The sequence below is a fragment of the Heliangelus exortis genome, chromosome 29, assembly GCF_036169615.1.
Source record: "Heliangelus exortis chromosome 29, bHelExo1.hap1, whole genome shotgun sequence".
Taxonomy (NCBI): domain Eukaryota; kingdom Metazoa; phylum Chordata; class Aves; order Apodiformes; family Trochilidae; genus Heliangelus; species Heliangelus exortis.
Genome location: NC_092450.1, coordinates 1,140,457 through 1,165,294, shown reverse-complemented (window position 1 = coordinate 1,165,294; position 24,838 = coordinate 1,140,457). Strand labels below are relative to the sequence as shown.

The 24,838-nt window shown below is 54.4% G+C and overlaps 3 protein-coding genes across 4 annotated transcripts; all 3 read left to right on the top strand.

Moving 5' to 3' along the window:
* The first annotated feature begins 1,771 nt into the window (after nt 1-1,771).
* On the top strand, nt 1,772-7,488 carry CD79B (CD79b molecule). Its single transcript, XM_071728465.1, has 6 exons — nt 1,772-2,218; nt 4,076-4,114; nt 4,856-5,164; nt 5,848-5,966; nt 6,242-6,283; nt 6,619-7,488. Exons 1-6 carry the CDS (start codon nt 2,152-2,154, stop codon nt 6,715-6,717), a joined length of 675 nt encoding a protein of 224 aa, XP_071584566.1. The 5' UTR covers nt 1,772-2,151; the 3' UTR covers nt 6,718-7,488.
* A 5,376-nt stretch (nt 7,489-12,864) lies between these two features.
* Nucleotides 12,865-16,077, top strand: GH1 (growth hormone 1). Its single transcript, XM_071728251.1, has 4 exons — nt 12,865-13,188; nt 13,900-14,016; nt 14,343-14,504; nt 15,791-16,077. Exons 1-4 carry the CDS (start codon nt 12,865-12,867, stop codon nt 15,989-15,991), a joined length of 804 nt encoding a protein of 267 aa, XP_071584352.1. The 3' UTR covers nt 15,992-16,077.
* Nucleotides 16,078-17,929: 1,852 nt separating this feature from the next.
* RDM1 (RAD52 motif containing 1) lies at nt 17,930-23,725 on the top strand. 2 transcript variants are annotated; one of them, XM_071728729.1, is made up of 7 exons: nt 17,930-18,042; nt 18,606-18,785; nt 19,920-20,042; nt 20,483-20,624; nt 21,164-21,262; nt 21,790-21,878; nt 23,041-23,725. In XM_071728729.1, exons 1-7 carry the CDS (start codon nt 17,956-17,958, stop codon nt 23,140-23,142), a joined length of 822 nt encoding a protein of 273 aa, XP_071584830.1. In that variant the 5' UTR covers nt 17,930-17,955; the 3' UTR covers nt 23,143-23,725. The 2 variants fall into 2 exon arrangements, with proteins under 2 accessions (XP_071584830.1, XP_071584829.1); XM_071728728.1 differs by having other exon boundaries at nt 18,495-18,785.
* Nucleotides 23,726-24,838: the final 1,113 nt, after the last annotated feature.

Below are 24,838 nucleotides of genomic sequence, written 5' to 3'. Positions count from 1 at the left end.
AGGTGACCCACCCACCCTGTCCTCCTGCAGCGCTGAAACCCGAGCCCCCATGAATAGGAATGGGCTGGGGAAGGGCAGGGTCACCCAGCAGCAGCTCTGCTCTGGTCCCAACATCCCTGCAGAGCCCCGAGGAACGAGGCACAGGATCCCCTCCCTCTGTGCGACCACCAGGACCCCCTGCACCCCCCAGCACCGGGTACAGCCAGGACAGGGCTGTCCAAGGGGTGACAGAGCCCCTCTGGAGCAGATCCCTGCCTGCCGGAGGTGCTGAGGAGCCCGCAGGCAGCCCGGGGGGGGTAATGTGGGCACCACCCCTGCGAACCAACTGGAGTTTGTGCCCTGCTCCCAGCTTTGCCCCACAAGGACTTCCCAGGTGCCTCCAGCATCCCAGAGCTCCTCTGTCCAGTCCCGGGGCTTGGAAAACCCCCCTGACACCTGGACACCCCCCGGTGGCTTTTGCCATGCCAGGATATCCCACTCAGACCTTGCTTTGCCAGCAAGAGCATGGTGCCAGCAGCAGGGACCCTGATCCATGCCCTGATCCAGGACCTTCCTGCTCTTCCAGGAGCAGACACCTCTCCCATCACCTCTCTTTCCCTCGTGGGCTCAGTCTTTCTCTGGAAAGCTTTTATTATTCCTCTTTCTTGCTTCATGTCCCCTCACATCCAAGGTAACCCTCAGGCAGTTCCCAGCAGCTGCCAGGTGCTCAGGACTGCTAAAAAAAAAACACAAACCAAAACAAAACAAAATGCCAAACCTGCAGAAGGTGAAGAGCAGAGACACCCTGGGGTGCTCTGGGGACCAACACGGTTGCCAAAAGTACCCAAAGGTGTTTTTCAAGGTGGAGTTACAGTTCAGTGCTCACCCACAACCCTTAAGACATGGAGGGAAGCCCTGCAGTGTGTCAGAGAGCTTGGGGTGTCACCCTGGGGTGTCACCTTGGGCTTCCCCAGGGACTGGCTGTCTCCAGAAGACTCACAGAGAAGGGACTGGGGGATGGGGGATGGAGGAGAACCAGGCATGGTTGGTACCAAGAAGCTGACACCTTGATTTGGCCACCTCTGTCCCCTTCCAGATTTGATCTTTCCCTAGAAGGGTACCCAAGGGGAGCCTCTGGGATGCTGGGGAACCAGCCTGACTGCACCCCATGGTGAGCAGAGGAGAAACCCCAAAACATTCCCTCTTCCTACCCCATTCCTGCTCCAACTCTTACCACTGGGCCAGAGTCAATCACTGCGGGGCTGGGGTGCAATCCTGGGCTCACTCCCATCCTCTGTCCTCCCCCAGGGAATGGCAGTGCCAGGCACATCCCTGGGCACATCCCCTGAGCTGTGCATCACCCAGTGCCTTGCTCACCCCCCAGTTCAGTTGCAGCCCCACACCAGTCATGGCCTCTACCAAATAATCATGGACTCAGGGAATGGTTTGGTTGGAGAAGCCCTTTAGGATCCTGGAGTCCAAGCCTTCCCCCATCCCTGCCAAGGCCACCCCTGCCCCATGTCCCTCATCCCCACATCTCCAGGGTCTGAAACCCCTCCAGGGATGATGGGGACTCCAGCCCTGCCCTGGGCAGCCTGGGCCAGGCCCTGACAACCCTTTCCAGGGAGAAATTGTCCCCAAGCTCCAACCTAAACCTCCCCTGGCACCACTTGAGTTGTGCCAAAAGTTCCTCTTGTCCCATCCCTTGTTCCTTGGGAGCAGAGCCCGACCCCCCCTGGCTCCAACCTCCTCTCAGGGGGCTGCAGAGAGCCAGAAGGTCTCCCCTCAGCCTCCTCTGCTCCAGGATCAGCACCCCCAGGGCCCTCAGCTGCTCCTGGGCAGACTTCTGCTCCAGACCCTTCCCCACCTCTCTTTCCCTTCTCTGGACACACTCCAGCCCCTCAGTGTCCCTTTTCTGACCCAGAACTGACCCCAGGATCGGGGGTACAGCACAAGGACAGCACAAGGACAGCACAAGGCCGCTGTCCCCCCTCAGCTGTCCCCGCGTCTCTGCCGCATTCAAAGCAGCCGCAGGGGGAAAGTCCCCGCCGGGGATTTACATGAGGAGGAAGGGGCCGCGTCCCCCGGCACCACCCCCGGTACCTCTGCCCCAGGCAGGGCACTGCTCTGCCGCTGCTGTGCCCGAGCTGTCCCTGCCGACTGCAGTGGGCGATGGTTGATCCCAGCAGGAGCCCATGGGTGCTGCGGGCCGGGCTCTGCCTCCTGGCCCTGCTCTCAGGTGGGTGCTCCGGGCCGGGCTCTGGGTGCTCCGGGCCGGGCGGCCCCGGGTCCCTTCTCCCCGGGTGACTGAGGAAGGATCCAGCCCAGGGCCGCGGTTCCGTCTGTGAGGGTGAAACTTTGCAATCCCCAGCCCCCCAAATCCAGCTGCTTTGGGCAGGAAAACCTCCCGGGAGCTGGAGAGGGGCAGAGGGGAGAGCTGGAGGGGTGAGGGGTGCGGAGGTGGTTGCGGGTGTCAGGAGGAAGGGGTTGGGGAGGTTGGTTTTTTTTTTTACCCTTTCTTGCTCTCCGGGAGCTGAGGCCATGGCCAAGCCCCGGCCCTTTGCTGCATGGGGTTCAGTGGTGGAGCAGGAAAGGATTTGGGGGTGATGTGAGGGCCCCCAGAGCCAGGACACAGCCCCTGTCCCCTTCCAACCCCTCTGGGACACCCAGAAAAACTGCAGCTGAGCCCCCCCTCATCTGGGGAACCTGGAGCCCTCAGGAGAAAGGAGATTTCCAGGGCTTCCAAGGGATGGGATGAGGGGGAAGGGATTGCAGCTGGGAGAGGGGAGATGGAGAGGAGATCTTGGGCAGGGAGGGAGGGAGGGAGAAATTGTTTGGGGTGAGGGTGCTGAGCCCCTGGGTGCCCAGGTTGCCCCCAGAAGCTGTGGCTGCCCCATCCCTGGCAGTGTTGAAGGTTGGATGGGGCTTGGAGCCCCCTGGGCTGGTGGGAGGTGTCCCTGCCCATGGCAGGGGTGGCACTGGGGGGGCTTTGAGGTCCCTTCCAACCCAAACCAGTCTGGGATTCAATGCTTCTGCTCCCAGCACAGCTCTGAGGTCACAGGGTTTCATTCTGGTTCTTATGGTGGCTTCAAGGGGAAGCTCAGCTCACCCATGGCTGCCATGGAAATCCTGGCTTTGAGGGATCTGAGGGCTTTCAGGAGGAAGGACCAAGCCTGATCTTTGTTTAGACACACCAAGAAAAGATGGAGAGCAAAGCCCTGTGTGCTGGCTGGCCAGCAGGACCCAACACACATCTCTGTGTCTCAGAAAAAAATTAAATGAGTCAAAGGGGGAGAAACTGCCCCGAGAGATGTGGGTGCTGGAGGTGGAGGGGAGCCAGGAGGTCTCAACCAAGATGCTGCCAGGGCAGGAAGGTCTGCAGGGGGGCAGCAAAGCTCAGGGTGGGGAACTGAACCTCCCTCCTGATCCCTGGGGGGGGTTTGCAGCTGTCCCACTGTGTCACCTCCCCCCACCCCACGCTGCCCTGGTGGGGTTTGGTGAATATTCACTGAGGTTCTGGAGATGGGCACTGAAGCGGGGCCATAAACAGGGCTGGTGCTTCCTGCCCAGCTGCAGCAAGAGGAACCAGGACACAGGAGCTGTGGGCAGGGGCACCCACGGGTGCTGGGGAGGTCCCCACCTCACCCCACTTCCTGCACTGCATCATAGGTCCCAGGGCTCCATCCAGTCCTTGTCCTGGGGGGCTGTGTGGTCCCAGGTCTGAGAACCAACCCCTGACCATCATGGGGCTCCAAGACCAGGGAAGCCCCAGCAGGGAAAACGTCACTGGGGTGTCACCCAGAAAGTGGCTTGGAGAGAATTCAGAAGATGGGATGGAAATGGAAGGGTTTGTACCCAAATCTCCATTGCTCCATGACAGTGGAGATCTGGGCTGATGCTCCCAGGCCTTCCAACCCATACTGGGTGGGCACAAAGGAGCCTTGGCACATTCCATCCCATGTGGGGCATCCTACATGGCTTTGTCCTCCACAGGCTTGACCTACACAGTTGGGTTTGTCCTCCGTGGGGTTGTTCTACACAGCCTTGTCCTACACAAGCCCTTGGCCACTCTCAGGGCCCTTTTCCTGTCTTGCAGGTGGGATCTCAGCAGACAAAAGCACCTGGAACAACACAGGTAACCTTTCCAACCCACTGGGCTCTTCCCCACGTGTCCCCAGGGTCCCTCCCATCCCTGCCACGAAGGTGCTGGAGATGTCCCACCCCCCACAGCCCTTCCCCATCACAGAGGTGTTTCCAGGCTGCTCTCTACTCCATGGCATTTCCCCATCCCTGCATTTTACTCTTCCTCTGTGGAGCTGAATCCATTTTTTTCTTTCCTAACCCACACATCTTCCTTCCTGAGGCTGAGGAGCACATTCCATGAACAATCCATGCTTTGGGACTGGGCTCATGTGTTCAGCTCTTCTACCAAACCTGAGCTCTGCAACCTAAACTCACCAGCTCTGGAGACAAAAACATGGGCAAAAATACAAAATACAGGAAAAATGCAAAAAAAAAAGAAAAGTGGGAGTGTGAGAGAAGTCAGCTGGGGACATGGCTCTGTCCATGGGCTGGGCCACCAGGGGCTGTGACTTTGGAGCTGGGACTAATGAATAGAGGTGGGAGCATCAAAAAGTATCCAAGTGAAGCCATTCCCACAGAGACGTGGTGTTCCCTGGGAGCACATTGGCACCAAGAGTCTCCAGCTCCAGAGACTGAGGATTCACCAAAGCAGAGGTGGTGAAACCCCTGGAGATGGGAAGAAGTCCCTAACACGGGAGGGATGCTGGGGAGGGCCTGATGGGTCTGGGCTTTCTTTCCAACACTCCCCAGGTGCTGGGTCTTTGCTGACCACCCCACCCCTGTCCCCTGGCAGATCTGGAGTGCCCCAGGGTGCTGCAGCACCCACACTACGTGGTGGCCAGGAGGGACGTTCCCCTCCACCTCATCTGCTACACCCAGGACGCCCAGGGCATGAGGTGGTACAGAACCATGGGGGACAGTGATGAACTCCACGAGCTCAACAACACCTCCCGCTACAGCATCCAGAGGAACAACAGCCTCATCAGCCTGAGCATCCTCAGCATCAGCCCCACTGACCGGGGTCTCTACGTCTGTGGCACCGAGAGCCGCGTGGTGCCGGGGAAGCAGCTGCACCTCTGTGCCATGGAGCTCCAGGTCCTGGGTGAGTGGGAGATCCCCGTCCTCCCTGCACCCCAGGGGATGCTCCTCCTCCTTCTCTCATCCTTCTCCCTCCATGGGAGCCCCCTGCTCCTCTGCACCCACCTCTGGGGCCCCTTCAGATGTAACTGGAAATGCTCCAGGGCACTGCTGAGGTTTCTTTGCTCGCTGCCAACCTCCTCCCAGTTTGTCCTGGCACATCCCTCCCACAGAAACACAGCCCAGGGACAACATTCCCTCAGTAAATCAGATTTTTCCTGCTCCTGGCTAGTGGTGGGTCCTGCCCAAGGTGTCTCACCCCAAAGCTGCTCCCTGATGCCAGCCATGGGGACAGTGCTGTTCTTTCCCGGGGAGGGGGGAGATGTCACCCGGGTCCCCCCCTCAGTTTGCTCCTGCTGAAACTGCCCAGGGGGGTGTGGAGTCTCCTTCTCTGCAGACATTCAAACCCCTCCTGGACACCTCCCTGTGTGCCCTGCTGGAGGTGACCCTGCTCTGACAGGGGATTGCACCCCAGGGGCTTTCAAGGTCCCTTCCAACCCTGACTCTCTCTGATTTCTGTGACACAAACCTGTGGCCATGCCAAGCAGGAGCCATGGAGCCTCCTGTTAGGTGGTTGCCTCCCACCACTTCCTTGGGAGTCTGGCACAGAGGTGGGACTTGGGGCTCTCCCTGTGCTGCTGCTCCCAGGTCACAGCACCAGGCAGCAGATCCAGAACAGACAGAACCTGAAAGATGCCACCATCATCATCCAGTCCATCCTGCTGGTCATCTTCATCAGCATCCCCATGCTCCTCTTCCTAGGAAAAGTAAGTGGCAGTGTCTCCAGCAATGGGGGTGTCCCCAAGTTCACTGCTGTGCTGTTCACAGTGGTGTCCTGCATCCCAGGCAGGTACCATAGGGATGGGGATGGGCAGGGAGGGGGTTTGGGGCAGTGTGGGAAACCTCAAGTGAGGTCTGGGGACAGCCTGGACTTGGCTCTGGGAGCAGTGGGACCTGACCTGGGGCAGCAAGGCTGGGGACAGGGGACAGAGGATCCTACTGGGTGCTGGTGACACCCAACTTGTGACTCTCCTCTCCACAGGGTGAAGGCAAGCAAAGCCCAGAGGAGGAGCACACCTATGAGGTAATGCTGCATGAGGTACAGAAACCCCCCTGTAATGTCAGCCTGAGCCTTGAACCAGCTGGTTGGGCCCGTGCTGGGTGTCTCCAGGTAGCACCAGCCCTCATGGGGACATCTTCCTCCTGAGGGCTTTTGCACATCAACACTAAAGAGCTGGTGGTAAAACCCAGCCAAGCTCTGAGCACACCCAGCCACTGATCCCCTTCTTCTCCCCTCTCAGAAGCTGCCCCAGGCTCTGAGGGAGGACCTGGAGATGGGTGCCCAGGGGGGGGTCCCAGAGGCTGTGGCCAAAGCCATGGTTCCCCTCCCTTGTCTCAACATCCTTCTCCTTGGTGCAGGGCCTGGCAGTGGAGCAGATGGCCACCTATGAGGACATCACTCCTTTCCGGGATGTGAAGGCCAAGTGGACAGTTGGGGAGCACCCAGGAGAGGAGTGAGGGCTCTGCACCCATCACCAGCCTGGCACCCACAGCGTGATTCCCTGCTGGCACCCACAGGGATGGTTCCCAGCTCCTGCCCTGCACCACAGCTCTGATGGGCACCTGGAACTGGGCTCCTGCTGCCCTTGGGTGCTGCTTTGCCACATCTGGGCCGTGCCCAGCACAGCTGCCCTGCCCTGGCTCTCACTCTCACTGCCCCTCTGATGGACCCCAAAAAGCCTCTGTAGAAATTAGGAGTCACCTGCAGCCCCCCCAGCAGAAAACTCCCCAGGCTCTGGTCAGCCCCACACCACACACTGAGCTCCTGTCCAAGGGAGGCAGCAGGGTGGGGGGTGTCTCCTCCAGCCCTGGGAATCAGGGAACCAGGGACTCACCCAGTGCTGCAGGGACACTCCTGGGATGCAGGACCTCACTGTGGCCCTGGCAGAGGAGCTGAGGTGAGCAGCACCATGGGGGTGCTACAAGAAGTGGATCTGGGGCTACTGAAGCCATGGCCATGTCCAGCATGACAGTTTTCTGAGATGGAAGATCTTTCAGAGCACATCTTTCTCCCCAAATATCACAGGAAAAGCTGGAGGACCTTGCACAAGACTTGGTTATCTCCAGGCAAGAGCTGGCCCATGTCACAAGGATGTCCCCTTGGTGAGGGACATGTGTGACCTCAGAACCTGTGGGAAAAATGTCAGTTGTGGAACACAAATGGCCAACTGCTTTTTGAAGTCCTAATAAAGGCAATGGGTAAATTCACATCCCTGCTCCATCCCAGAATCATAAGAGTCATGGAATGGTTTGGTTGGAGAAGCCCTTTAGGATTCTGGAGTCCAAGCCTTCCCCCATCCCTGCCAAGGCCACCCCTGCCCCATGTCCCTCATCCCCACATCTCCAGGCTCTGAAACCCCTCCAGGGATGATGGGGACTCCAGCCCTGCCCTGGGCAGCCTGGGCCAGGCCCTGACAACCCTTTCCAGGGAGAAATTGTCCCCAAGCTCCAACCTAAATCCTGTCATGCCTGGTCCAACCTTGATGCCAGGGTTGATGGGATGCCCTGGGAATTAGGAGCAGCTTTCCATGGCTCCAGCTTGGCTAAAGCCCAAACTTCACCTCCTCAGGGCCCCCAGTGCAGGCAAGGAAAGCCCAGAGCAGCCACAGGACCCTCCTGGAAGCTCTCACTGACCTCCATGGTCCCAACTTGGGATGCCAGACATGGAACAGAAGCAGGAGAAGCCCAGGAGCTGTGCTCCTGGCAACATCTGCTCTTGGAAGAGAAGCTAAAAAACATCTGGAGAGGAACAGAGTGGTGATAATTGGCTTTGTTAGCAGAAGCTGGTTTGGCCTAAGTGGGTGAGGGGGATGAGGGGCTGTCTGGGCACCCAAGCCCAAGGCTCACAGTGGGTTTGGTTGGACAAGAGGTGACAGGGACTCTGGGGCTGAAATCTGTGTCCCCTCAGAGAGCCCAATCTGTGGCTTGTTACATTTTGGGTGCCAAGGAGAAGTCAGGACTGCTCCACTTCCCAAAACAAGAAGAAAAAGAAATTGTGAGCAGGCAGGGATTTTCAGCAGGGAACAGGATGGTTCTTGGTTAGTAGTAAAGCACCCTCATGAAAAAGTGGAATTCAACCTAAAGAGCACCAAAAAAAGCATTTATAAGCTGGTTTTTAATAGTTAAATAAAACTAGCCCAAACTAGTGGCACACACATATGTATAAATGTTACCTAAACACATCTCACTTATAAAATTATTAATTAAAGCAAGAAGTACTGACAGTGAGAGAAGTGACCTGGCTGTTCCCAGTGCCCACGTTTGCAAAGATTTTAGGACAGAGCTCCCCCTTCTTGCCTTGTTTTCACTTACCAAAGGGAAGAGGAAAGGAAGTTTTCTGGCAGTGTAAACATCACTGCCTCAGCCTCACTTCACCAGCTCACAAAAATAAGGAGGATTTGCTGCTTGCACCTGCAGAGGAAGACACTGATGTGTGTGACACTGAAGCAGTTTCAGCTTCAGCTGCTTTTGGGGTCCAGTTTCACTCTGCTGTTTGGTCACCCTTGGCTTTGCCTTCTTTTAAAATGTCAGAAGTAAATAAGTAGTTCTGTGGTGTTAGTGGTTTATTTTAAATGCTTAGGCTCATTTCTAGGGAGCCTAGAGACAAGGTTTGCTGTAATTTTGCACTGAGACAGAATCACAGAATAATGGAATCACAGAATTGTCAGGGTTGGAAGGGACCTTTAAGCTCCCCCAGTCCCAACCCCCCTGCCATGGCCAGGGACACCTCCCACCAGATCAGGTTGCTCAGAGCCCTCTCCAGCCTGGGTTTAAAATGTTCCAGGGATGGGGAATCTTCCACCACCTCTCTGGGCAACCTGTGCCAGGGTCTCACCACCCTCAGGGTGAAGGACTTCTTCCCAACGTCCAATCTGAATCTCCCCTCCTCTGGTTTGAATCCATTCCCCATGTCCTGTCCCTACTGACACCCTAAAAAGTCCCTCCCCAGCTTTCCTGCAGCCCCTTCAGACCCTGGAAGGCCACAGTGAGGTCTCCTTGGAGCCTTCTCCTCTCCAGCCTGAACAACCCCAACTCTCTCAGTGTCTCCATAGCAGAGCTGCTCCATCCCTCTGAGCATCCTCCTGGCCCTTCTCTGGACACACTCCAGCATGGACTGGTTTGGGTTGGAAGGGACCTTAAAGCTCATCCAGTTCCAATCCCCCTGTCAGGAGCAGGGCCACCCCCCCACTAGCCCAGGTTGCTCCAAGCCCCATCCAATTTCTAAAGCCCCATCCAAAAGAGGTTTGTATCTAACACACATAAACAAATACATTATTATTTCAGTAAATACAGTCCAGGCTCTGCTGCTTTTTTTTTTACCCTGATTTCTATCCCTGCCCTCAGCAGCACAACCAGCCAGATGGACTGCATTAAAATCCTGCACTTCTTTAGCCTCATCTTAAGAAATGGTTCCAGTGACACTGAGCAGTTCCAGCTCCAGTAAATAAAACCCAACGATTCGACCTGAAAAGGAACATTCACCTTGAGAGCAGGGAGCAGGCAGAGGCAGTCAAGCATCACTGAAAACCTCTCTCAACCACAGCATTGCCCACTGGAGTGCAGAGCCTGGGCTGTGGGCCAGCAGCTGAGTCCCTGCTCAGGATTCAGTGGTCACAGCTCAGCCATGGAGCTGGTCAGGAGGACCCCTGGGTACACAGACACCTATGAGGAAAAGTGTTTCACTTGTTTGGGTGCTGGTGGTGATGCTCAGGGTAAGGAGGGTGCACACAGGATCACCCAGAGGAGAACTGAGGGTTCTTTCTTTCTCTTTCAAAAAAAAACAAAAGGAACTTAGAAACTAAGAGTTTCACACTGCTTTATGAGATGCTGCTTTGGGTCCCAAATGCAGATATTTGAAAGCCAGAAAGATGACTTTGGACAAGGGCCTGGAGGGATGGGATGAGGGGGAAGGGTTTGCAGCTGGGAGAGGGGAGATGGAGAGGAGATCTTGGGCAGGGAGGGAGGGAGGGAGAAATTGTTTGGGGTGAGGGTGCTGAGCCCCTGGGTGCCCAGGTTGCCCCCAGAAGCTGTGGCTGCCCCATCCCTGGCAGTGTTGAAGGTTGGATGGGGCTTGGAGCCCCCTGGGCTGGTGGGAGGTGTCCCTGCCCATGGCAGGGGGAGCACTGGGGGGGCTTTGGGGTCCCTCCCAACCCAACCCAGTCTGGGATTCAGTGGTTCTATGAAAAATGCCAAGCTGACATTTGGGAGCTGCTTACGCAGGCAGCTGTGCTGGTGGCATCTGCCAGGCACCCCCAGGCACCCACTGCCTCCTCCGTGCTGCTTCTGCCTCATTTCACACCCAGAGCTGATCGAGGACAAACCAACCCTGGGGGACACTGCCCAGCCTGGGTCATCCTGGCTTCTCCGTGCTTGGCTGCAACACTAAAAAAAAAAATGTTGAATTACCAAGAGAGTGAGAGAGGCAGCAGGGTAGCAAGGGCTGGGCAGGACTGGGCTGTGAGGTGCTGTACCAGTAGCACCAGTAACAGGCAGCAGAGCCAGCACTGGGCTGGGGTGGCTGCTGCTCTGCTCCTCTCTGACAAATATCGACATATTGAACATGATCTGGAGTTAAAAAAAACCCAACACAGCCTCCCCCAGATGTTGCTGGCTATTGGGTGACGGGATACCTGATAGCTGCAGGACCCACTGTTCCTTTTTCTCCAGGGAGTGACATTTACCCAGTGACACCACCACATCCCAGCAGCAAACACCCCGGGGGTTCTCGGAACAGAGCGCGCTCTCCCCGCATGTTTATGAAGCAGCTCTGGCACCCTCTGCCCTGCCACCCCAGGGATGATGCTGCCTCTTGGAAATCAAAGCCAACCCAGGGCCTGGGGGGAGCCAAATCACCAGCTCTGAGCAGGAGCAGTCCCTGAACCTCGGACAAAGGCCCCAGACAGGGTGGTTTGGGGCAATCGGTGCCTGATGGGGAGCAAAAGGTCCTTCAGGTCCCTCCTGGAGTTGCCCATCTCAGGTTCTGTCTTGGTTTGCCCCAAGGCAGGGCTAGGGGTGCTGTGACCTCTCCTCTTCCCCCTCTCCTTTCCACACCAGCCCTCTGCTTAACCCACGGATATTTCACACTCACACCTCAGGGGGATGCTCATCACTTGATCTTCTCACTGCCTTGTCCAGCTGAGCAGAGAAACCTCCTGGAGCTGGCACCCAACAGGCACCTGGGGCTGAGAGCTCTTCACACCTGCAGCAAAGCAGCTCACCCAAATGCTTTGGGGAGCTTTGGACATTTTGGTAGAAATCAGAAGAAATTGTTTTACAGAAATAGGATGAATCCAACAACTTCCCTCCAGCTCCAGCCCTGCTCAGGACAAACTGGAAAACATCCCGCTCACTTTGGGTCTGAAGTCTCCCAAACGGGCCAGCCAGCCTTGGGAATTGTGGGCCAAGCAAATCAGGTGGATTTTCAACCCCCTGCAGCAAAGCCCACCAGGTCAAAGCCCTGATCTGACTTGGGATGGGGCTTCCACTGAGAAGAGAACCTTGATTTGCACCCCAGAGCAGAGCATGGTGAAATCCTTCAGCACTGACCCCATCCCCGAGCAAACAACCACCCAACCTTTCCACCTCTGTATAAATGACTACAATCAGGGAGCCCCATTGTGAACACTTGTGCATTTATGCACGGAGAAGACACAGAGATGTTGTTGTGATCATGACCAGATCCATACATTTTAAACAGCCCCCCTGCTATATAAGGGGCAGCTCAACCAGCCTAGGTGAAAGGAGGAAACTTTCCCTCTCAAGCAACACCTGAGCAACTCACCGGGCAGAAATGGCTCCAGGTATTACTTTCTTATTTATTTTTTTGATTTTAAAGGATTGCCAGTGCTGCTGCATGCTCAGGTTGATGGGAGGTGAGGATGGGGTGGTGCTGTGGGGGGCTACACTCAGCACCAGCCAGAAATTAAAATGTGGCAACTTATAAATCAATGGAAAAGATTTCCCCACATTGTGGCTTCAATCCATGAACTAACTTAGTCTTTAGCCTAAACTGGGCAAGGAGATGGTGGAGAACATGAGGAACAAGGTCAAGCCAAGGTTATAATAGTTATTACTAGCAAAGATGTTGGCAGGGATGTTAAAACTTACTCTTGAGACAGGGCTCAGGAGGGTCTCTAATGCAGCTGCCCAAGTCCTGCAGGCTCCAGGACATCCTCCTCTTGGAGGGTCTCAGTATGAGATCAACTTTGTAGTCTCTGCAAGCACAGATGACACTTGTGTGAGTTAGATGTCAAAGTTTGAAAACTTCTACTTTTGACAAAGATTACCAGAGTCTCCAGGTATGTTCCAGAGAGAAAAAGGAGCCGTCATGGCACAGGGAATTCCTCCCAGAGGAGGCAGGCAGTGGGTTTCACATCACCTTGGCATAAACTGTGACTGAAGTGAGGCCCTCACCTGGTACTCAGCATCCCCTGCTGGATCAGGGCACCTCAGGAGGCCAAAGCCTATGAAAAAACCTCAGAAAGGTCAGGAAAAGCCCAGGGAGAGGCTCGTTCTCATGAAGCAGCAATGAGCCTTCAGCCAGGAAAAAAACCACATGAGGAGCAGCCCAAGCCTTGGGACCATGTGGAGTGAAAGAGGACAGGGATGAACTGGATTTGGGGAGGGTTAAGCTCAGCCAGAGTTCAACAAGATGCTGAGGATGGTGAAACCTCAGCCAGCAGAGGCAGAAGAAGCAGGGAATTCACCCCCTGCTCAGGAGGGTCCCCGAGGGGCTGCTCACACCCTTCCTCTCACTCTGCTGCAGGCTCCTGGTTCTCTCCTCTCCTCGTTGCTGTCATCACCCTGGGACTGCAGTGGCCACAGGAAGCTGCCACCTTCCCAGCCATGCCCCTTTCCAACCTCTTTGCCAACGCAGTGCTGAGGGCTCAGCACCTTCACCTCCTGGCTGCAGAGACATACAAAGAGTTTGTAAGTGTCCAGGCCCCTGGGCAGCTCCTCTGCGTTAGCTTCAGGGCTTCAGGACCCTGCCACAGCTTCCCACCCCCTGTCACTTCCTAGAAACAGGGACTTTTCAACCATTAAGTGGCTCCTCCATCAGCTCTGGGTGAGGAGAAAGGGGGAGAATAGGGCAGGAGAGGTGATGTCCCACCAGCCTGGACCCTGGCTCCTCTCCCAGCTCTCTGTCCCCCACCTCTGGCTGGGCACAGTCCCCTCCTCAGGGCCAGTGCTGTCCATGCCCAAACCCACCAGAGAACCCATCCAGGTGTTTTCCCTTCACCTTAGCACTTTGCCTTGGTGACAGGAGGACCTTTAGGTCCCAGCATACAAACTCCTGTTCCTCTCACAACCCTGTACACAGACACTTCACCTCTCCCATTCATTTCTTGCAAAGCAGAACTGCTCAGGACCCCTCAGGAAGGTGTCCATGTACACAGGCAATGGGTACGTTAGAGATTAGGAAAAAATTCTTCCCCATGAGGGCAGTGAGACACTGGGATAGGTTGCCCAGGGGGGTTGTTGATCCCCATCCCTGGAAGTGTTGAAGGCCCCAGGTTGGATGAAGCCCTGGGCTGGTGGGAGGGGTCCCTGCCCATGCTGGGGTTGGATCTTGATGATCTCTAAGGTCTCTTCCATCCCAAATTATTCTGTGATTCTATGATCCTTGGGCTGTCTCCACAGGAACGCACCTATATTCCAGAGGACCAGAGACACACCAACAAAAACTCCCAGGCAGCATTTTGCTACTCAGAAACCATCCCTGCTCCCACAGGGAAGGATGATGCCCAGCAGAAATCGGTAAGTGAGATTCCAGCTGTGCCTCATGCAGGAACAGAATGTTTCCATCTGTGAGCACTTCAATCAATCATCCTCACATCAATCCTCCTCCCCTTTATGTACTGCTTACACCCTGCATGAGGAAAGACTCTTCTGGGTTTCACTGTCCCCACCCCGAGGACAAGAATAATTATTTTCTGCCCAGGACTGAGGGTTGGGGGGTGCTCAGCATGCAAACTTGTCTGTGTCTCTGGAGCAGTAGCACACCTCTGGGTCACCTGCAGGACACAGAGGTAGCTCTAACAAAAATGTCACCCAGACAGCTCTGACTCTGTTCTTAATCTCAGGACATGGAACTTCTTCGGTTTTCACTGATTCTCATCCAGTCCTGGCTGACCCCAGTGCAGTACCTAAGCAAGGTGTTCACAAACAACCTGGTTTTTGGCACCTCAGACAGAGTGTATGAAAAGCTAAAGGACCTGGAAGAAGGGATCCAAGCTCTGATGAGGGTAAGTTGGATAATTACAGAATAACAGAGATCTCCTAGGCAGGAGGCACTGAGCTCTCAGGATCTTCCACAGGATCCAAAGGCCATGGGTAATCTTCCCATCTTTTACTCTAAAGACCACTGGCACCTTTTTGGACTCTGCTGACCTTAAGTTAACGAGCTCAGGACACCCTGTTGCACGTTTCACCACTGGGGAGTAAAAGAAAACATAATAAATGTTATAGCAGTGCCAGAAGCATTGGGACAGCAGTGCAGAGCAGGCAGATCACAACAATCCAGACCCAAAGTCTTTCCAAATCCAGCACCCAGGAACACTCAGTTAAATACAAACAGCAGCATTACATTTGCTACATCCCCACACAAAATACTTCAAAGTGGAGGAGATTCTACAGGTTTGCAACCTGCTTACTAGGACTCACACCACTTCATGAAAACAACACATGATGTTGTGCTCTGATGTTTTCCTCTTACCTTTTTAGCACCCAGACAGCTGAGAGCTGGAGAGTGATTTTCTTCAAGTATCACTTTCAAATGTTGGTTGTTTTTTATTTTAAATCAAATTGCTTATTGTCTGCCAGGCTCCCTTTTCACAACTTATGCTTACCCCATCTCACCTGTGTCTGTGAGAAATGAGTCTGGAAAATTATTTACATCTTCTAGAATCTAAGTAGATTTATCTTCTAAAATCTAAGTAACTCTGGGAGGAAAGAGAGATCTGTGCTGGCACTTCAGCTGCAGTCAGTTGCTCTATGCATCAGTACCATTTCCAGGTTTTGCTTCCCATTTGATATGTGTCTGGACACTGGGAAGTGCTACACAGAAACCTGACCAATTAAGGTGTTTTATTAATTTATGACACTGTTTACTTAACCCAACCCATCCTGTGTACTGTGCCAGCTGCTGAGCAGAGCAGGGCAGGAGGGATGGCAGCTGATGATCCCTCCACTCCAGATGCACTTTTTTGGGGTCTGGCTTTGAGCTCTGTTCACTGGGAAAGTGAGAGGAGAGAGAGCCTTTATTTGCCTGGTTCTCTTCCTAGTTGCCTAGAGGAGCTACAGGGAGACCCTGCAACTTTCCCCTTATTTTAAGACCCCAGAAGACACACTGCAGCCCCCTCCCCAGCTCCCTTTTGGCCAGCACCATCCCCTTTCCTGCAAACACCTCAAAAGTACACTTCAAACATGATTAAGAGTGGGTGCAAGAACCCCTCCCCACCTCCTCCAAAAGCAGACAGGAGCCCCAGCAGAGGGGGATGCTGCTCCCCAGCACTTCTCCATCCTCTCTCAGGAGCTGGAGGACCGGAGCCCGCGGGGTCCCCTGATCCTCAAACCCACCTACGAGAAATTCGACATCCACCTGCGGAGCGAGGACGCTCTGCTGAAAAACTACAGCTTGCTGTCCTGCTTCAAGAAGGACCTGCACAAGGTGGAGACCTACCTGAAGGTGATGAAATGCCGGCGCTACGGGGAGGGGAACTGCACCGTCTGACGGCCCCACAACCTCCCCAGCCCCGGGCCGGCCAGGGCTGCCCTGCTCCTGCGGGAGAAAAATTGGAGAATAAACCTGCAACCACCCCCCTGGCTCTGGTGCTTTTTGGGGGGGTTGTGGGGACAGCGCCGTGGGGAGGCTGGGGAGGGGCTTGGGGGTGGATTTGGGGAGGGGGGGGTTGGGGATGAGGATGGGGGGGGATTTGGGAAGGGGGGGGCTGGGGGGTGGATTTGGGGGGAATTTGGCGCTGGGGATTCTGCAGAGCGACCTGGACAGACTGGAGAGATGGGCTGACTCCAATGGGATGAGCTTCGACAAGGCCAAGTGCCGGGTCCTGCACTTTGGCCACAACAACCCCATGCAGCGCTACAGGCTGGGGACAGAGTGGTTGGAGAGCAGCCAGGCAGAAAGGGACCTGGGAGTCTGGATTGACAGGAAGCTGAACATGAGCCAGCAGTGTGCCCAGGTAGCCAAGAAGGCCAATGGCATCCTGGCATGTATCAGAAACAGCGTCACCAGCAGGCCCAAGGAGGTGATTGTGCCCCTGTGCTCAGCCCTGGTAAGGCCACACCTTGAGTACTGTGTCCAGTTCTGGGCCCCTCAGTTCAAGAAGGATATTGAGGTCCTTGAACAGGTCCAAAGGAGGGCAACCAAGCTGGTGAAGGGACTCGAACACAGATCCTATGAGGAGAGGCTGAGGGAGCTGGGGGTGTTCAGCCTGAAGAAGAGGAGGCTCAGGGGAGACCTCATCACTCTCTACAACTCCCTGAAAGGAGGTTGGAGCCAGGGGGGGGTTGGGCTCTTTTCCCAGGCAACTCTCAGTAAGACAAGAGGCCATGGTCTTAAATTGTGCCGGGGGAAGTTCAGATTGGATATTAGAAAGAATTTTTTCACAGAAAGGGTGATCAGACATTGGAACGGGCTGCCTGGGGAGGTGGTGGACTCTTTGTCCCTGGAGACATTTAAAAAGCAACTCGATGTGGCACTCAGTGCCATGGTCTGGTGACTGTGGCGGTAGTTGTTCAAGGGTTGGACTCGATGATCTCTGAGGTCCCTTCCAATCCAGCCTATTCTATGATTCTATGATTTGGGGTTGGGGGGGGACTTAGGGGGGATTTGGGGATAGGAGGTGGATTTGGGGAGGGGTTGAGGCTGGGGGTAGGATTTGGGAAGGCTTTGGCATTGGGGTGGATATGGGGGTGGAGGTGGATTTGGGGTGGATTTGGGGGGAATTTGGGGCTGGGGATGGATTCGGGGATAGGGGATGGATTTGGGGATAGGGGGTGGATTTGGGGATAGGGGGTGGATTTGGGGATAGGAGATGGATTTGGGGATAGGGGGTGGATTTGGGGATAGGGGGTGGATTTGGGGATAGGAGATGAATTTGGGGATAGGGGGTGGATTTGGGGATAGGAGATGGATTTGGGGATAGGGGGTGGATTTGGCGCTGGCAGTGGATTTGGGGATAGGGGACAGGGTCGATTTGGGGGGTATTCGGGACTCAGGGTGGATTTGGGAGGATTTGGGGCTGGGGGTAGGATTTGGGGAGACTTTGGCACTGGGATGGATTTGGCGGTGAATTTGAGGGTAGATTTGGGGATAGAGGGTGGATTTGGGGGTAAATTTGGGGCTGAGGGTGTATTTGGGGCTGGGGGTGGATTTGGGGTGGATTTGGCACTGGCAGTGTATTTGGCGATAGGGGGTGGATTTGGGGGAATTTGGGGGTGGATGTGGGGCTGGGGGGTGGATTTGGGGCTGGGGAGTGGAGGTGGATTTGGGGGTGCGGGGTGGATTTGGGAAGGATTTGGGGCTGGGGGGGTCGATTTCGGAGGCTTTTCCCTCACACCTACAGCCACAGTTCCTCCCCCGGCCGGGCGGGACGCGGTGAGGCAGAGGCGGAGGGGGCCGGGCCGGGGCGGGAAGAGGAGGAAAGGAGGAGGAGGAGGGGAGGAGGAAGGTCCGGAATGGCGGAGGTGGTGGAGTTCCGGGTACCCACCGGGAGCGCCCAAACTTTGCTGGTCTGGGGGCTGGAGCCTCAGCCGGGCCTTGAGGTGAGGCAAGGGGAGACCCCGGAGCGGGATCCGGGACCCCCGGGGCTGAGGAACGGGACCCCGGGGCCCCTCTGCCCCTTTAAAACTCAGGTCCCGGTCCCCCCCCATCGGCCCTGATGGCTTCACCTCCATCTTTTGGTTACCTTTTTAAGCATTTTTGGGTTTCCCTGAGGCATGCGGGGCTGCGGAGAGAGCAGAAACAATTATAAAAGCCGCAATAAAACCCCGTTAATTTTGCTTAGTTGTAGAGTAGCAGAGAGCAAATGGACAGAAAGTCTGCGTCCTCTCCTCTCACAGCCACAGGCTGGATGAGAAGGGAGAAGACACCATCGTGGCCACACATCCAGCCAGGCTGAGCTGAATTTTATGTGCGGATACTCATTTTCAGCCTCACTGCTTATTCCAGGGTTTATTGCCATCAAATGGTACTAAAAACTTTCCTCTTTCTCAAGATAATCAGGTCTCTGAGGAGCCTCTCTCCGTCGCTGCCACTCAGCCCGCGGAGCACCCGTAGGTATTTCCAAAGACTCTTTTTGGTTTTTTTTCCTCTTCTTTTTCCTCAGCATTCCTTGTATTCAGCATTTTCCAAGTTCGGGCTGCTCTACTCCGTTCGTGCACACAGCAGTGCAGCAGGGGCAGGGCCGGGCTCCTACGCCATCCTCAAGTTTTATTCCTCTGGAGACGCGCGCAGAGCCCAACGCGCCTGCAACGGGCAAAGGCTCTTCCAGAAATCTGCCCTGAAGGTGAGAGGGACACCCCGGGGTGCAGGGCTCAGCACCCTCACCTCCAGCACCTGGGCAGAATCACCTGAGATGTTTGGTTCTCTTGGGGGTGCTCCTTGTGTAAAAAGTTGGCTGCCTTGTGGCTGAGCCAGGCTGTGTGGTGACATCCCCCAGGGCTGGCTTCCAGGTGGGATTTAAGTAGAATCACGGAATTATTTGGGTTGAAAATGACCTTGGAGATCATCCAGTCCAACCCTTCCCCCATCCCTGCCAAGGCCACCCCTGCCCCATGTCCCTCATCCCCACATCTCCAGGGTCTGAAACCCCTCCAGGGATGATGGGGACTCCAGCCCTGCCCTGGGCAGCCTGGGCCAGGCCCTGACAACCCTTTCCTGGGAGAAATTGTCCCCAAGCTCCAACCTAAACCTCCCCTGGCACAACTGGAGTTGTGCCAAAAGTTCCTCTTGTCCCATCCCTTGTTCCTTGGGAGCAGAGCCTGACCCCCCCTGGCTCCAACCTCCTCTCAGGGGGTTGCAGAGAGCCAGAAGGTCTCCCCTCAGCCTCCTCTGCTCCAGGATCAACACCCCCAGGGCCCTCAGCTGCTCCTGGGCAGACTTCTGCTCCAGACCCTTCCCCACCTCTCTTTCCCTTCTCTGGACACACTCCAGCCCCTCAGTGTCCCTTTTCTGACCCAGAACTGACCCCAGGATTGGAGGTGCAGCCTCAGCAGTGCCCAGCACAGGGGATGATCCCTGCCCTGCTCCTGCTGGCCACACCAGTGCTGACACAGCCAGGATGCTGGTGGCCTTCTTGGCCACCTGGGCACACACTGCCTCGTGGTCAGTCACTGCCAATCAACACCCCCAGGTTTTCTCTTCTACTGGGCACCTTTCCAGCCACTCATCCCCAACCCTGGAGCCTTGCCTGGGGTTGTTGTGGCCCAGAACAAGTGCAGTAGAACAGCACAGCCCTCAGGAAAAATTTGCCTGGCCTGTTCCTGGATAAAAAATATTACAGATCATAATATTGCCTATTACATAAAGCCCCCCCACATCTCAGAAGCAGTGGTCAGGGTGCAGGTTACCTATCAGTGTGTCTGGAGTGTGAACCTTCCAAGCTAAGCCTGGCTAACCAGGGTTCTTCTTTTCTGGACAGGTCTGTGTTTGCACCAAGCAGAAAGGGTTTCAGCAACAAGGCCTTGCTCTCAACAGCAACAAGTGCCAGGAGTTGGCCAACCACTACCTTGGCTTTAATGGCTGGTCCAGTCACATCATCACAGTAAGGGCCCCTTTTTATATTCCTCCACCATCCTTGTCCTCTTCATCAGAGTGGTTGGTGAAACAAGAATTACCCTCAAATTAGTAAATAATAGCTGCAGGAGCTTCATCTTGGATCACAAGTGGAGTATTTTGTAAGGCAGGGGAGAGAAAATTGCCAAGGGTCCAGAAGCACTGTCTGGGCTTCTGTTAATCAAAGTGAGGGTGGCTGTGATGAAAGCAGTGCCAGGGCCTGACAGGAGTCTTCATGTTCTGGAAGTTTCTAAGATGATGGAGACTCCCAGAATATGGGGACTGTGAGGTATTTCTAAAAGAGGGTCAGGGTTCCTGCTCTGCCTCCACCATGTCCTTGGGGTCTGTGGTAGGCAGGAAGAGGCCAAAGTGGTCGCAACATTCCCTTCCTCTTTAATCAAAATTAATTCCCTGTTGTTTTCCCAACAGCTGCAGGAGGTGTCTGGCTTTGGTGGTGAGAATGAGGAGCAGTCTGTGAAATACCTGTGTGCTGTGGAGGTGACTCTGCCCACCCACGGGGTGTGCACCAGGGGGGTTGCTCTGGCTGAGGCAGACGTGGAGAACACTGAAGGTGAGTTTGGGAGCTGGCCCAGGCACTGGGACAGTTGTGCTTTTGCTCAGTCTGGGGGTCTGACAGAGCATCTGAATCTACCTGAAGGCAAAGATCTGTGCAGAGCCTTGAGAGCTGCTGTGCTGTGCTGTGCTGTGCTGTGCTGTGCTGTGCTGTGCTGTGCTGTGCTGTGCTGTGCTGTGCAGAGGGGATGCTGAGCATGGCTCTTCCCTCCCTGCTCCAAACCAGGATCACATCCCTGCACTTCTCTCCCTCTCATCTGTGGTGTTACTTGTTCTGCCTCAGCCCCTTTGGGTGTGAGCATGGCTGTGGTGGTGTCTGTGGCACAGCTTGGGTGCCCATGGGGGTCTCCACTGCCTTCTGCCCCAGGCAGGGGTCCCAGCACAGGGCTGAGGGTGCTGCCAGGCTGCTGGGGACCCCCTGAAGCCAAGCAGCTTCCTTACCACGTCCACGGGGCTGTGTTTGGTGACATTTCTGAGCACCATGCTGCTGGTACAGTGTCACCTTCATGTCAATAACCTCCTGCTTGTTGTCTTCAGATCCTCTCCAGTTCATCACAGCCTCCAGGAGAGTTCAGAAGGTTGCTGTTGGGAAGGCTTTGTCTGCTGCCTTTCAGAAGATACTCCTGGTAGTCTTAGGTAAGGCTTGGTAAGGTTTGTATTAAACTCAGGGGTGTTTGGGCTGATGACAGAACTTTCATGGCAAGTGCTGTGAATATTTTTTTTCTCTGAACCTTTCTTTGGGATTCATTGAGGCTTGAGGGGGGGAGTTTAATTAAATTAAACTTGTGTTGTGGTCTGTAGTGATTTAACAGAGTGTTAATGATACAGCAGCTCCACCCTGTGAGCTCTGTGAGTGAAAGGAAGATCCAGCAGGAGGTTAGATGATTTTTTTTTCAGGAGAAAGAAGTCATTGAAACACCCAATTCCAAGAGTGTAAACACTGGCATTTGAACACGTGTGTGCTGATAGGGATTGGGGAAATTCTGGTTCCAAGGGGAAGAGGAACTGAACTGCAGCATTTTACACATTCCTGTCCTGGAAAAATCCTACAACTCTTTATGAAGCAGAATTGTCCCACCTGGAGTTCAGGGCAGGCTTATTGTCAGCACACATGGCAGTAACTAACCATGTCTCTGCCTGTTTATTCTGTCTGCTTGTTTCAGAGAATGGGAAAGTGGCTGTGGAGTACAATTCCACCCAAGAGCAGCTCACAGATTCCTTAGCAGAAGAGGAACTGAAGGGGCTTGTTCAGGTAAAACCAGTGGAGATTTCCTTTCCACCCAGGACCTGTATGTTCCTTCCAGGGACTGGAGATCCAGCTGTTACCTGTTACAGCCTCTGACACCCTCCTTTTGTTCAGCATTTTACTTCAGTCCCAGGAATTAATCATGTCTTGGAGCTGTACAGCACACTAGGGTTTCAAAACTCCTACTTTTTGGGTATCTCTGTTTAGAAATGTGTATATTTTAGACAGCACAGTGAAGCTAGCAGTTTGGGCACAGGGCTGTTCTGGTGCAGGTTGACAAAAATGACACCTGGCAGTGTCCAGGACTGTACTTCACAGTCACAGTAGGCTAAATCAAATTATTTTTTAATAAGTTCTTAAATAAATCAAAACTCCCCAGCTAGAAATGCACTTCAGGGACTTCTCCTTACCCCGGGGGGAATGAGTGTGAAAAGCTTTGGTGAAAGCCCTGCAGGTGACTGCAGGATCTGTTGTTTGCCTGGCAGAGCATCACTCCCACATGATGCAGCAGCCCCTCCATGGCTCACTCCTCCCACAGCTCTCATGGAGGAAATGTCTGACAGACCCTGTGATCCATTATTCCATCTGATGACACTGAGTCACCTCGTGTCCACAGGCAGAGCTGTCTTCCTGTCCTACTGCAGAGCAGTAAGGAGTGTTTTGGTGGGTGAAGTGAGTGACATCCAGTTGAGAAGATGAAGTTTCTGCTGGTTTGTTCTCTCTCTGTGCAGCCCCTTCTTTCTGACCTCTTTTAAACCCACAGAGAACTGACTGCACGTGCAGTGACCACAGGAGAAGTGAGCAGCAAAGCCAAGCAGAAAGGCTGCAACTTCTCAAACCTCTGTTTTACCAGAGGAGCCTTCCCTCTCCTCCCCTGCCCTCTCACTTCCCTCTCAGTGCTGTGTGGGAGCTCTCCCCAGGGCACCTGCCAGCCTGGTAGGAAGAGGAACAGACAGAATTTGGAAGGATTTGGTAGGGAGCTGCTGGCTGTCCTTTTGCTTCCTGCCCTTGTGATCTCAGCCTTTCCAAGCCAGAACCGTTCCTGAGTTGGTAAATTCCCTGGAAGCTGACTCTTGTATGGGGTAAAAATCTATTGTTTCCAGGTACAGAGAGATGAAGCTAAAATATGTTGCAGAGGAAGCAATTTACTTCTGATTTCTGTTCCTAGGTCAACGAAGTGTCCTTGGAGCAGTTTGACTTCGAAGAGGAAGTTTTGTCTGATCTCAGTTTTGATGATGAGCTCCCTAGGCAGGAGATGCCATGTAGTTAGTGCAGCTCTGTCTTCACATCATTTCCCAAAGTTCTGCAGTGTCTGATGAGGAAGGAAAGTCTCAATACTGTCAAATGCCATGTGCATCACAGCCAGTGTTTTCTTTTCCTCCAAATATGTAACAGCCAAAGAAATGGGCAGTAAACCTGGTGTTACTAAAATTAAGCCCCAAAATATACGCTGTTTGTTTGGAGGGGAAGTGTTTTCCTGTCATCCAAACCAGGTCAGCTAAATATGGAAGCCAGCTTAGCTGCACAATTGTTATTTTGGCAGCGTAACAGATTTGCAGGGTGCTTAAAGAAAAATAAAAAGGATTGAACTCAGGTTTGTTGATCTGCAGGAGAAAGCAGGAGACAGCAGGAGATGTCTTGCCAGCAGGAGTAGCTGTGGTGCTTACACATGGCTGCACAGGCACAGAGAAAGAGAATTACAGTGGATTTTTTCAAGAAATAACCCTGAGTCTTGCAATAATACATTGCACCACAGGAGCCACGTGGGTTGAACCCCAGTCGGGACATTGTTGTGATGTAAAGCAAAAATTCTTTTTAATAACTATTTAATTAAACTAAGTAAAATTTTGTAACCCTGTTTGATGATGAATAAATCTCAGAAGCAGCACAAGCAATGGGAAGGGGCAGCAGCCTCCCCAGATCAGGAGGATGCATGGTGGGAGGGAAATGCTTACTTGGTAACAGATCCCTGCTCTGATTTATTGGGGAAAAACAAAGATGACTGGAAAATGGGAGAGTTTGGGGAAGAGCCACGGGAATGACTTGAGATCCCTCTTGCAGAGAGAGGAGCGTGGTCTCCTTAACTTAGCAGAAAAAAAGAGGGGAGAAGGCTGGAGAAGACACCTGATAATGGGAGAGCTTTGACCTGAGAAGGCAAAGATGAAACAAAGTTCTGTGGCTGGACACTGAGTTCTGGGGGGTGTTAGAAGGGGGTGCTCAGGAGAGGTTCTGCTCCCCCTCTGCTCTGCCCTGGGGAGGCCACATCTGGAATATTGTGTCCAGTTCTGGGATCCTCAGTTCCAGAAGGAGAGGGAACTGCTGGAGAGAGCCCAGAGCAGAGGCACAGAGCTGCTGAAGGGAGCGGAACATCTCCTGGTGAGGAAAGGATGAGGGAGATGAGGGGCTCTGAGCTTGGAGAGGAGAATGAGGGGGGAGCTGAGGAATAAATCTGTAGAGGTGAGTGGCAGGAGGATGGAGCCAGGCTCTGCTCAGGGATGTCCAGTGACAGGATGAGGGGCAAGGGGTGCAAGCTGGAGCAGAGGAGGTTCCACAGAAACATCAGGAAAAACTTTTTCAGGGTGAGGGTGAGGGAGCCCTGGCCCAGGCTGCCCAGGGGGGTGTGGAGTCTCCTTCTCTGCAGACATTCAAACCCCTGCTGGACACCTCCCTGTGTGCCCTGCTGGAGGTGACCCTGCTCTGGCAGGGGATTGCACCCCATGGGCTCTCGGGGTCCCTTCCAACTCCTCACTTCTGTGATTTCTGTGACTTCAGAGAACTCCAAGCGATCTGTGATCCCATCCACATCCCGAGGGAACGCCGAGGGGAGGGAGCAGCGCTGGGATGTGACAAACCCTGTGTGTGGGTGAGTCCCCAGACAGGGACTGGGTTCACATCCCCGATTCTGCTGCTGGCAGAGACCCCCGGAGCTCCCCGGAGCCCCCGGTCCTGCGGGCAGGGCCTGTGCC

What these genes read in the sequence shown, in the direction of transcription:
- GH1 (XM_071728251.1), top strand. Translation starts at nt 12,865, where the DNA reads ATGAACTGGATTTGGGGAGGGTTAAGCTCAGCCAGAGTTCAACAAGAT. An exon ending in CAGAGACATACAAAGAGTTT is followed by an intron (nt 13,189 to 13,899) that starts GTAAGTGTCCAG and finishes CTGTCTCCACAG; the next exon opens with GAACGCACCTATATTCCAGA. An exon ending in GGATCCAAGCTCTGATGAGG is followed by an intron (nt 14,505 to 15,790) that starts GTAAGTTGGATA and finishes ATCCTCTCTCAG; the next exon opens with GAGCTGGAGGACCGGAGCCC.
- CD79B (XM_071728465.1), top strand. Translation starts at nt 2,152, where the DNA reads ATGGTTGATCCCAGCAGGAGCCCATGGGTGCTGCGGGCCGGGCTCTGC. An exon ending in AAGCACCTGGAACAACACAG is followed by an intron (nt 4,115 to 4,855) that starts GTAACCTTTCCA and finishes GTCCCCTGGCAG; the next exon opens with ATCTGGAGTGCCCCAGGGTG. An exon ending in AGGAGGAGCACACCTATGAG is followed by an intron (nt 6,284 to 6,618) that starts GTAATGCTGCAT and finishes TCCTTGGTGCAG; the next exon opens with GGCCTGGCAGTGGAGCAGAT.
- RDM1 (XM_071728728.1), top strand. Translation starts at nt 17,956, where the DNA reads ATGGCGGAGGTGGTGGAGTTCCGGGTACCCACCGGGAGCGCCCAAACT. An exon ending in GATACTCCTGGTAGTCTTAG is followed by an intron (nt 21,263 to 21,789) that starts GTAAGGCTTGGT and finishes TGCTTGTTTCAG; the next exon opens with AGAATGGGAAAGTGGCTGTG. An exon ending in AACTGAAGGGGCTTGTTCAG is followed by an intron (nt 21,879 to 23,040) that starts GTAAAACCAGTG and finishes TTCTGTTCCTAG; the next exon opens with GTCAACGAAGTGTCCTTGGA.